The sequence below is a fragment of the Oryzias latipes genome, chromosome 2, assembly GCF_053564925.1.
Source record: "Oryzias latipes strain Hd-rR chromosome 2, Olatipes_Hd-rR_3.1".
NCBI classification, from domain to species: domain Eukaryota; kingdom Metazoa; phylum Chordata; class Actinopteri; order Beloniformes; family Adrianichthyidae; genus Oryzias; species Oryzias latipes.
The window spans coordinates 13,810,343-13,821,443 of record NC_136238.1 but is presented as its reverse complement, the minus strand read 5'-3'; the positions used below and the strand labels follow the sequence as shown (position 1 = coordinate 13,821,443).

The 11,101-nt window shown below is 37.2% G+C and overlaps 2 protein-coding genes across 4 annotated transcripts; one reads left to right on the top strand and one right to left on the bottom strand.

Moving 5' to 3' along the window:
- Positions 1-82: 82 nt before the first annotated feature.
- Positions 83-7,117, top strand: nfkbiz (nuclear factor of kappa light polypeptide gene enhancer in B-cells inhibitor, zeta). Of its 2 annotated transcripts, XM_023965241.2 has the most exons (11): positions 83-221; positions 589-702; positions 1,761-1,855; positions 2,032-2,303; positions 3,691-3,796; positions 3,877-4,023; positions 5,300-5,363; positions 5,439-5,608; positions 5,703-5,813; positions 5,939-6,106; positions 6,242-7,117. In XM_023965241.2, exons 2-11 carry the CDS (start codon positions 639-641, stop codon positions 6,272-6,274), a joined length of 1,230 nt encoding a protein of 409 aa, XP_023821009.1. In that variant the 5' UTR covers positions 83-221; positions 589-638; the 3' UTR covers positions 6,275-7,117. The 2 variants fall into 2 exon arrangements, with proteins under 2 accessions (XP_023821009.1, XP_078788942.1); XM_078932816.1 differs by lacking the exon at positions 83-221 and having other exon boundaries at positions 291-702.
- A 107-nt stretch (positions 7,118-7,224) lies between these two features.
- On the bottom strand, positions 7,225-8,919 carry LOC101162195 (protein jagunal homolog 1-B). Of its 2 annotated transcripts, none has more exons than XM_004066550.5 (4): positions 8,805-8,919; positions 8,054-8,153; positions 7,887-7,959; positions 7,225-7,813 (listed from the first exon to the last, which is right to left on the bottom strand). In XM_004066550.5, exons 2-4 carry the CDS (start codon positions 8,140-8,142, stop codon positions 7,424-7,426), a joined length of 552 nt encoding a protein of 183 aa, XP_004066598.1. In that variant the 5' UTR covers positions 8,143-8,153; positions 8,805-8,919; the 3' UTR covers positions 7,225-7,423. The 2 variants fall into 2 exon arrangements, with proteins under 2 accessions (XP_004066598.1, XP_004066597.1); XM_004066549.4 differs by having other exon boundaries at positions 8,771-8,906.
- Between the last annotated feature and the right edge of the window lie 2,182 nt (positions 8,920-11,101).

Sequence of the window (11,101 nt, the reverse complement as noted above, 5' to 3'; positions counted from 1 at the left end):
TTGAAAAAAAAAGATAAGATTTTTACTGATAAGTATCTGGTTATTCCAGTTTTGATTTTTGAAAAGGAGTTTCCTGTGGGAGGGGAGTCCTCAGACAACAGGAGCTCTTTGATTTGGGAGGAGTTTTTGCTTCCAAAAAACAAGCTGAGGTCATTTCTTTACTTTAGTCATTTGTTTGCTCTTCGAGCTGCAGGATTTTCACCGCTGTTATATTTTGACAGGTACGTCCCTATTTACTCTTTAAACTAAACCATTAAATAGTTTTCCTTCTGAAGTTTTGTTGACTTTGTATCTTTAGCAAAAAAATGTTTAATAAAAAGTATGACATTTTATTGTGAAAAACTTTCATTACTGTTGTGGATGTGTTTTATTTAATCTCTAAGTGTGATACCGCAGCGCCATTTTTGCAGGTTTTGAAACCATAACGACCTAGTAAATTGATTTTGAAGAATTTTGGACGAGAAACTAAACTAGAAGTTGTATAATTTTTGCGTTTTGTTTATTTTTGCCTTTTGAATTCCGGTGTTTCTGACGGGCAGGTAAGCTTGCTGCACATTTAACAGCCGCAGTTTCGCTTCACTTTTTCAGGTGTGGCGCCCCAGTTTCAGGTGAAGAGGCCGTTTGAAAACGTCACAAACATGCTGGATCAGATCCCGAACGAGTTCCGAGAGTTTATCCCCAGCTTTTACCACAATAACGAAGGTCAGTACCCGGAAATGAACGTTATCCGTGGAAGTAGTTTGTCATAAACTGGGAATGAAGAAGCCAAAAAAAAAAAAGTTTTTTGTGAGTGTGTCATTTTCTTTTCAAGCACGCAGAATTTTGACACTTACAGTTTAAAAACAACTTTTAAAATATTGTTCTAGATTTATTGGGTCTGCAAATGAAATTGCACGTTTCTTTTAACAAACATTTTTATAGGTTTCTTTTTTTGAATAAACTTTATTAACAAAATTGAGGATTGACACAGCACAAAGAAACTTGTACAAACGGGACAAAGGAAGAAGGCAATGAATGCAAATAAAAAATAAAACAAAATTACATTTTCATGCTCCACAACAGCCAGTTTAGAGGGGCGGAGTTCAAAGTTCGCTTTGCCCCACCCTTTTTTGATAGACATCTCTCTTGTCCAATCAATATGCTGCAAATAATTTGTACCCAAATGCCTTTAAAAGTTGAGAATATTCATTCGTGTAAAAGCTTAAATTTTCCCTTTTTTGGTTTTCTCAAAAGTTTGTGTCAATATTTATACTTAATAAGAAGATATTTTACTGTAAAGTAGTTATTCATATGAGGTAATTATAACTTTGCAATGATAGTTCTACCTCCTTTTCAGTTTAAGTCAATACTTATGGCAAAAAAAACATTTTAATTACCAAAAAAATCCAATAGATTCTGTATTTTGACCTTGTTGCACAAACCTGTTATGGATTAATAATGACTCAGCATAAACTGCTGACTTGTTTCCCATTTATCTTTACCTTCCTTGTTACTGATTACCTTGTTCCGCTGTGTTCATTGAGCCACAACCTGATCCAGTTAACTAGCAGGAAGAAGAATAGCTGGAAAACAAGGAAGGTGGAAGATCTTCCAGTTTTACGGCACAAAATCTATATATGTGTGAACACCAGCTGGGAGATTTCTACGTATGTTCAATTTAAATCCACCCCAGGGTCAAAACAAAGGCCTGGGGTTGATGGGGTTAATTTCAAATATGTATAAAAGTTTTTTTCTTTTCTTTTTTCTTCTTTCAAATCCAGATTATTTTCCGATTAGCGAGCCCATATCACCAGAGCCCATCCAGCCCCTTCCAAAGAAGTTCACTGTTAAGGAAATGCTGAAGATCAGACGCCAGGTTGGTCAAAGATGACATCATATTCATGACTACGCCTCACCCTTTCATTTCTTATTTTGATTGATGGGTGAAGGTTTGAGCTCCTCAAGTATGAGGAAGATCTCGAATAATCTGCATTTCATTCCCAATTGTTGTTGTTGTTGTTGTTGTGTTGACACATCTGCATTGCTTTCTAGCAATGGAGCTCCGAGCACAGCGTCGCTCCACAAAGTGAAAATCTTGAGTTTTTTCCCAACCAAGCAAGTCCTCAACTGACATGTCCTACGCCGCCGGCGACCCCCAATCCCGCCGAGCACTATCCCGTTACCCCTCCCGACACTGCCTACAGTCCAGCTCCATGTGCCAAGGTCCAGATGACTTTATTTCACTGGCAAATCCAACAGGAGGCTAAGAAGGTTGAAGGGATGACCACTGAGCAAGTCAACATGCAGGATTCAGACGGAGACACGTATGTATTTAAAAAAAAAAACAAAAAAAAAAATAGTTGCTGTAATTTTTAACACAGAGGTGTCCAAACATTTTTTTACATTCTTTCACTTATTTTACATTTTTAAGATTATTTTCAATGAACTATTAACTGCTACGTCTAAATACAGTATTAGCAAAATAACTGTCAATTTCTCCATTTTTTTTTTGTCCCCTGAACGACTTATCTTGTCTTGAAAACAGCCGCATTCTTGGGATATTCGGCAAACACACCCAAAATAGCCCATTTTCCAGTGTCAACTTTCCTTTTGCTTTTTTAATTTACACTTAACATTTTTTAGAAATAAACTAAAACGCGTCTTAGAATGGCTGTACCACGTTGTTGCCACTGGTTTGCAACAGTTAAAAACATTATTAAAAGCCAACCACCATCACGAAATCGTAGAAAATGCTGCATATTATTGGTTTTCTGAAAGGAGCCAGTGGGAATTTGCCCACTACCGAACTTTGCTTTATTTATTGTGTAGCATAAAATATCAAACTTTGGTTGTTTGAAAGAAAGACTGAATTTAATGTGTTAAATTAGGCATGCAAAGATTTTTCTTTTTTAATTTATGCAATTTAAAATTGCTAGATGCATAAAAACAGATGACGCCAACTGATTGGAAAAAGGCTTTAGGAAAAAACGCAACATTTTTTTCAACCAAACGGAAAAGCGAAACAAATGAAAATGAAAAATAAAGCGGTCATTTGATATGTCTTATTCAATACTGACAAAGCAAGATGACCCACAAAGCACAAGGGAGGTCGATGCCTAAGCGACGGGAGACAAAGAGAAGGACTTTTCACACCATTTATGTCTTTACCGTCACAATCTCTGTTAAAAAAATACTGTAATTCAAAATAATAGAACGTTTAGGCGTGTTAGTATGATATGCAGAGCTGCTTACTGTGTTCGGACCGCAGAAATGAATGATTCATTTAGGTCAGATGTGGTTTCTAGGTAAAAGTCAAAGGGAAACGAAAGGTTCAAGATCCTCTTATTTTGAAAGGAAAAGAATTTGTTCTTACAAGTCTTGTCTTGGCAGCGCTCATTGAAAACTGACAGTTACATAACTGCATTCTGTGTCCAAAAGAAAAGTAACATTTCATTCACGCTTCCGTGGTTGTCATTTGTTCCAATACGTTTCGGGTTGTTTTTTTTTGTTTTTTTTTTAAACCCTGAAGCTTCCTTGTACCTAATGGGTGGAAATACTTTGCATCCTGTTTGTCAAGATGCCTGACAGCTAATCAGAAGGTTACGAAAGCGCAACACAAACGAGCACCTTTTTTATTTTATTTATTTTTTTACTCTGAATCTAAATTGCCTTTAAAAACCACAATCTTACTTGTGTGTTCTCTTGCTGTAGATTTCTTCATATCGCCGTGGCACAGGGCAGACGGGCTCTCGCATATGTGCTCGCGGCAAAAATGGCCGGATTTGGCTCTCTGGACATTAAAGAACACAATGGCCAAGTAGGAAAAATTGCGTTCCCTTCTTCTTTGTGTGCATTTTGCCCCATAAGTCGTATGATGGGTGTGTCTCTTCTGCCTAGACGGCTCTCCAAATAGCAGCTGTCAGCAACCACCACTTGATCCTGCAAGACCTCCTGACCCACGGAGCCCAGATCAGCACCATGGACCTGTGGGGGCGCTCTCCTCTGCACGTGTGCGCACAGAAGGGACACTTTCTCAGTCTTCAGGTGAGAATCCGTCCAAGGGGGCAGATGAACGAATAACTTTAAAATGAAAATGGTGGTTTGGGTGTTTTTTAACATGCTAGTGTGCCTTTTCTTTTTCTAAGGAAATGAAGCTTAAATTTGAATTTCTGAGTATTGCTTTATTCAAATCGTTGTGAAACAAGGAAAAAGCAGTCACATTTGTGGAAAATATGCTGGGCGGGCCACAAGCTCCGCCCTATTCTGATGCATTCATTTGTAGACGACTAGATCCATGTAGGTCTTATGGCTGTAAGCTAGCAGGAGAGCACAAAGAGGCAAATGTTGAATGAACTCCTGCCTCACTGCAGAAACTATGTTCTATAAAAAAACACAGCTTTTTAGATTAAGGCTGAAAACCACAGGGAGCGAAAGATAATTGGAGTTTTCAATGGAAATAATCAAATAGGTTATTTTTAATAGGTAATTTATTTTTTAATGAAATTGTAGACATATCTTTTCCAAAACCCCTGCAAATGTGCCAAGGTTTTTTTGTTGTGCTCTAAAGAGTTGGCTCCTTAGAGCACATAGATATTATATATCTATATCTATATCTATATAGATATATAGATATAGATATATATCTATATATCTATATATATATATATATATATATCTATATATCTATATATCTATATATCTATATATATATATATATATATATATATATATATAGATATATATTCCAAACCAAAAACAGCATTTTGAAAAGGCATTTAGATGAACAAAAATAAAAAAAAATTCTAATAAATGTATAGATTTAGAATGTTTTAAGCTTCAAAATAAGTTCAAAAATGGAAAAAATGATTTTAAATGACACCGTTTTTGACAATAGTACACGTATTACTGTGACTTTTATTTATTTATTTATTTGAACAAATTCAATAAAAGAAAATGCACTCATTTGTTTTTCATTTGAATATTTTGGTCCCACGTTTTTGCCTCTAAAAGTAAACTTTTCTAATAGATACATTGATTTTTTTTTTTTTGTTAGATTTTCAAGAAGTGCAAACGGATGCTGAATCTGTGCGAGTCTTTGCAACAGACTTCTCCCTGCATTAGTCACGAGGAAACCAGGCTTATAAGTCAAAAACAACTGCAGCTTATCTGGCTTGTTAATTTGTAACTCCATATTTGTGAAACTTCTGTTTCCACATCATGAAACTTTGGGTCATGTGAAGGACTTTTAAAAAAACAACCTGGACTTTATAGTCAATTGGGAAAAAAAAGTCTTGTAATATATATATTTTTTTTCCTTCAGAGCATCTATAAGACCTTAAGAGGAATTGGCCAAACATTTAACGTGGAAATATACAATTATGATGGTGAGTAACTGTAAAAAGAAGACCCACCGTGAACCCTCTCTGTGAACCTGATGTGAATGAATTTGTTTTTTACAGGTCTGACCCCTCTGCATGTGGCTGTTCTGTCTCACAACGCTGTAGTTAAAGAGATAAGACAACTGGAAAACCCCTGCTCCTTCATGACATCGGAGCTGGCGCAGAGAAAACACAAGTACCTGGAGTGCATCAAGATGCTGATGCTCATGGGCGCCTCCTATGGGACAAAGGTGAGCATTGCAGCCACACTTTGACCTTAAAAAGCTAGACTTATTATGTATTTGTTTCAGTAAATACCTACCAAAAAATGTTTTTCCCCCCTAGGAACTGAAGAGTGGGCAGACTTGCCTACATATGGCGTGTGAGGAGGCAAATGTGGACCTTCTGCAGCTCTTCCTCAACCAGCCGTCATCACTGTCTGTTGTTAATGCTAAGGTTAGTGTTTTTTTTTTAAATTTTTTAAATTAAGAAAATTCCATCATCATTCCACGGGGAAAACCGTGTTTTCTGAATTAACTTCCAGTGCATGAATAATTGGAGCCTGTTTGTTTTTTTTGAAGACATTCAGCGGAAACACGGCCCTCCACATCGTCAGCTCCCTGCAGAACATCAAACACCAGGCGGAAGCCGCCAAGCTGCTGATGAAGAGAGGCGCCGATCCGGGAACCCGGAACTTTGAGAACGACTTCCCGTCTCAGCTGGTGCCTGGCGGACCCATCGGTGAAAAGGCAAGACTTTGTTGTTGTTGTTGAGGGGAAAAAATATTGCGCAATAGTTTGAGACAGAAATTCTGATGCTCAGGGGAAAAAACATCTGATTTTTTTTTTCTTTCTATAACACCTTCTTCTTTTTTGTTTTTCCAGGTGCGGCAGATCCTGAAAGGAAAGTATATTTGAGCGTGAATGAAGTTTAAGAACACTGTCAGTTAGACAGTCAAGTCTATGTAATATTATTTGCCCCACAAAGGCAGATACTGGTTGTTTCAGTGAAACATCGTCATTTGTTCATTACTATGTAATGCTTACGGTTTTTCTTTGAAGCTCTTCTTTTTAAAATGAAATTACAAGGATCACTGCACCATAAGAAATCATGTTATTGTTAAATCTGTTGTAATTTTTTTGTAGACATTTTAAGTTTTTTTATTTTAAAAATATATGTATTTTGTTTGTGTTTAAAGACCCACTCTGATCATATTTTGATCTTTTATAAATCCCAGTGGTCTATTTTTATAATTATTCTTTTGTTTTTTACCCAAGAAGATAAATAAATATATATAAATGTGTAGGACAGTTTCTGGCAAAGTAGCCATAGTTCATTAGAAATTCAACTCCAAGTTGTGGGCGGGACTGTTGGTATGGAGCAACCCCGCCCCCTCTTCCCCTCTCTGTTTGTAGGAGCTTGGAGCAGCGTTTTTTTTTTGTCTGCTCCTGATTCATCGTATGCATAAAGAAATACTCGGAGATGCAATGTTAAGCTTAATTTCATCTGAAAAATGTCTCAAGAACACAGTTTTAAGCGTTTTGAAATATTAAGTCCATATATTAAGTTTTTTTTTCTGTAATTATGATTAACATGTATAAAAATCATTTTGCGTTAATGTAAAATATGACACTGTTTGAACATATTGTGACCTTTTTGTGTGTGTTTTTATGGTGTAAACATACATTCACTGTTAGGGTGGTTATATGTAACTGGTGTGTTCATTGGATATATACTAAATAAAGTGGGTAAAAGCTAAACGAGTGATTATAACAGTTATTTTCAAACATGCATCAACCTTGATAAAATAATCCACCTTGTTATACTCATTATTTTTGCATCACTTTTGTATAGAAGGAAATAAATGCAACATTTTTCTTTTTTAATGAAATGGCAAACAAAACTCATTGGAATGAATCACAGGTTGGCCAAGGACTGATTTTGAAATCACCACCGTCTATTAGCATAAACAGATGCTAGCAGCATTTAAGTCTCTTCTCCTGAATGGCTTCCACAAGAATTCTCACTGAAGTGTCCAAAATGCTTGGAAATCTGAAGCGACGTCACTACTTCTTCTTCTTGTCCTGCGTGGTGGTGAACCACTGATCCAGCAGCTTCTTGCTGTAGTAGATCTGCCAGGCGTGCACCTGCACGGCGATGACGATCACCAGGTACATGACTGAAACCGCCGAGAAGCCAAAGATGAAGCGGTACGCTTTGCCGTGGCGGAACAGCTGCTGGGCAACGGGGAACATCTCCATTGAGCCGTAGATTAGGGGAGCGACGCAAAAGAGCCCGGCGCTGATCATGGAGATGACCAGGTGGCTGATGTTGTTGCGGGGCAACGCCAAAAAGCTGAAGGCTGTGGGGATGATGCTGAGGAGGTAGGGATACTCCCATTGATAAGGAGAGGCCACCACTTTGTGCGACACCAAGCTCAGCTGGCTAGCTATCACCTGAAATAGGACAATTATAACTGTTAAAGCAGAGCGTAGAGCAAAAACAACTTTTCCTTAAGTTTGCTCTCACCTGGGCGGCCATTAGAACCCAGATCAGGAGATGGACAATGTTGAGCTTGCGGATTTCCGACTTCAAGGAAACGCTGTTAGTGACGAGAACAAAACGGAGTATTTAACTTTGACATTTTTTATACGAGAAAGATCCTTGACGATGATCAAACACCAGATATAAGCGACCTCATCTGGTAATGAGACGCGACCCGCTCCCGGTGCTGAAAGTCACTGCCATCTGTACCCTCCGCTCTTGGACCTGCTCGAGAGGCCATGGTGATGGGATCTAAAAGTAAAAAAAAAAATACATGAAATAAAGCATAGCATCAGTGTAAGAATTTCCACATACCGCAACTTTTATTTAGTTGCTATTTTCCTTTTCCCTTTGTAGCCGGCTTGGCTTTTATTTTGAAAAACTGATATTCTATTCTCCGGACTGTGTATGTGATCTAAAATAAAAGCATGTGAGTAGTGTAAACAGGCTTCAAACCCTGATCTTATATTACACCAAAACCTACAGTTAAATCAAGCGCCAACTTAAAAACATGAAATTAAACTATATTATAATAAAACATGAGTTTGTCCGTGAAACCGTTTCATTCAGGGTTACTAACTTAACTGTGTTAAATTACCTCCCCAGTTTAATTTCCGTTTGCTTTATTATGTCCATACATTTCCAAATAAAATTAATTTAACCTAAAATGACAGGATTTACGCCACAAAACTTTAGATCCAAACTTAAGACAACAATGCAGAAGAAGATAGCTTAGAGTTGTGCTATTTTAGCATTCCATATGCTAACTGTTAGCCGTTACGGGTCATACTGCTGAGGTTTTAAAAAGGTTCCACCAGAATCAATCTTAATACTTTATATATTTTTCATGATCAAATCTTTATTCTTACCGTTTATTACTTGAAAAGCATAAACAACATTTACCGATATGAATGCAGGCTAACAGCAGCTACAACAGAGCTACCTCAAAGAGGGAGGAACCAAAATGTGAAGCAAGCGTGACGTTTTGGTTGCTGATTGGTTGTTTCACAGACTTTTACATTAAAGCTGCTGGCAGTTTGAGAAACCACTGTTTGAAACCAAATTAAAACGTTAAGTTAGTTTTATTATGTGTATGTTAGTATTTATGTTTGTAAAATATAAATTATTTCAAAAAAAGTAAAACGAAAAACCTTCTATTGGTTTGGTCTGCCCACCCCTACAAATGACTATGGATTCCTCCTCTTCCGGTTCATCAGTTCGGCTTTCGGGTTACAAGGCTTGAACTTAAAATACTCCGGTAACTCAGCAGTCATATCAAATGACCTTGAACTCAGACTTGAAATCAGTAGTATTAAATGAAATTGTAATTTTTTATGAGAATTGTGAAAACCCTGTAGTTTAAATAAACAAAAGATAAATAAATACAAAATATGGAAAATTAAAAAAATAAATAGACTATCTGAAAGTTTGTTTACATAATGTACGAATGAAGAAATCTTGAAAAGCAAAATGAAAATAAAACTAGAAGGAGCTGCATTTCCAGAATAAAAAGGCAGGGTTGAATGCTCTATTGCTGAATGAAAATGAAACTTAAAGGGCAATAAATAAATAAATTGACTTATATTGTAAAATGTTCTCCAAAGTCATTTGAATTAGTTTGAAAATATAACATATACATCTTAACGTTTTTTCCCTCCTTTACAGTAAGCAATTACCTACGAGACCAGTTTGTGTCATTTTGGTCCAACATAAAGTCTGACCACTGTCAATAATTTTAAAGAATGCGTCTTAATAGCTTTTGACTTTTCCGCATAGTTATCATCAACAATAGAAATAATATCCAAGTTGCTTATTTTATATATCTATAGAAAACTGTTAGGCAGTTCTTTGAGCCACCTGACTGTGTACTTTAGAGGACTTTTTTATGTATTCTATTCACTTCTTTACAATATCGGTTCTGTTTGTTCGTTATTTGACTCAAAAAATAAGCTGTGCTGACCTTAAAGCCGACATTGAGTTAAATTTCATGGAAGTAACAACAAAAAGCAGGAAAAAAATTAACTGGTACCGCCAATTAATATAGTTAATATTCATTTGAGTTTTATTTAAAAACAAATCACTGTCTTTTCTCCAAAGTTGCAAAAAATGACTTAAAAAGTATTTTTTTGACAATGAAAAGGTCTTTAAATCCTGTGAGTCTATAGTAATGCTGATCCTTTAATGCTTTTGTGATGTTTATTTAAAACGTGGAAAGTAAACAAATGTAATATTTTTGCAACGTTACTCAGTCTCCATCGAAAACCCCAAAATTAACATCCGTCAGGTTATTTGTTAGGTGTAATGTTTTCTGACATGCTTGTGTTCATTTTCACGCAATCAGCAAACTATATCATTTTGGGAAAACTTGTTTTGGTCCATGTTACACCTCTGTCTAGGGGGTTGTAAAAGGATGTAACATTAAGGTAAAAAGGAAAAACTAAATTCACCAACGACTCAAAAAACTCTCACAGGCTGAAATGAAGCTGGGAATTTATTTACAATGAAAAACAGGTAGGCGTCCAGGAGGTATCTGGACCCGAAATGCCGTTTAGAACGCGGCCCTCCTGCTGTGGTGAGCAGAGCGGGAGACAGAGCTCAGACTTCTGACAGCCTCAGGGTCCCACCAAAGGAGCTGGAGGAAAAAGTGGCTGGGGTCTGTTGCCCCCATGACCCCCATGACCCGGTTCCCGACCAGCGGAAGAAGATGGATGGATGGATGGATTTCACAGTCCAGAAACAACTTTCAGTGAAATGAACTCATAATTCAAACATTTTTTATGAAACACAAAGATGGAAAAAAAAAAGTCTAATTTATTTTGAGGCTTTTATAAATATTTGTATGAAGAGTTTTTGAGTCTTCAGCTGCTTCAAAAACACACAAAAGTCCAAAAACTGAAATGTTCGTTTAGTGCAGCAAAGTATTTACAGAAACAAACTCTTCATCCTCTCAACAACGCTCGCCTGTGAGGAAGAGGAGAACTCTTCAGCTCTCTTTCTCTCTCTGGCTGAACAAGCTTTGTGCATGGTTGTGGTGTTTGATGCCGGCTGTGGAGCAGCGTCCCAACTGGAGGTAAGTGCTTCCATCAGAGGCTGGACCCTCTCGGGCCGGACTCCTCCGTTCTGAGGCTCACAGAGCCGTTTCAAAGATGACCAGGTGACCGTCCGCCGTCTCTGCGTGTCCGTTGGTCGGCGCGGCGGGA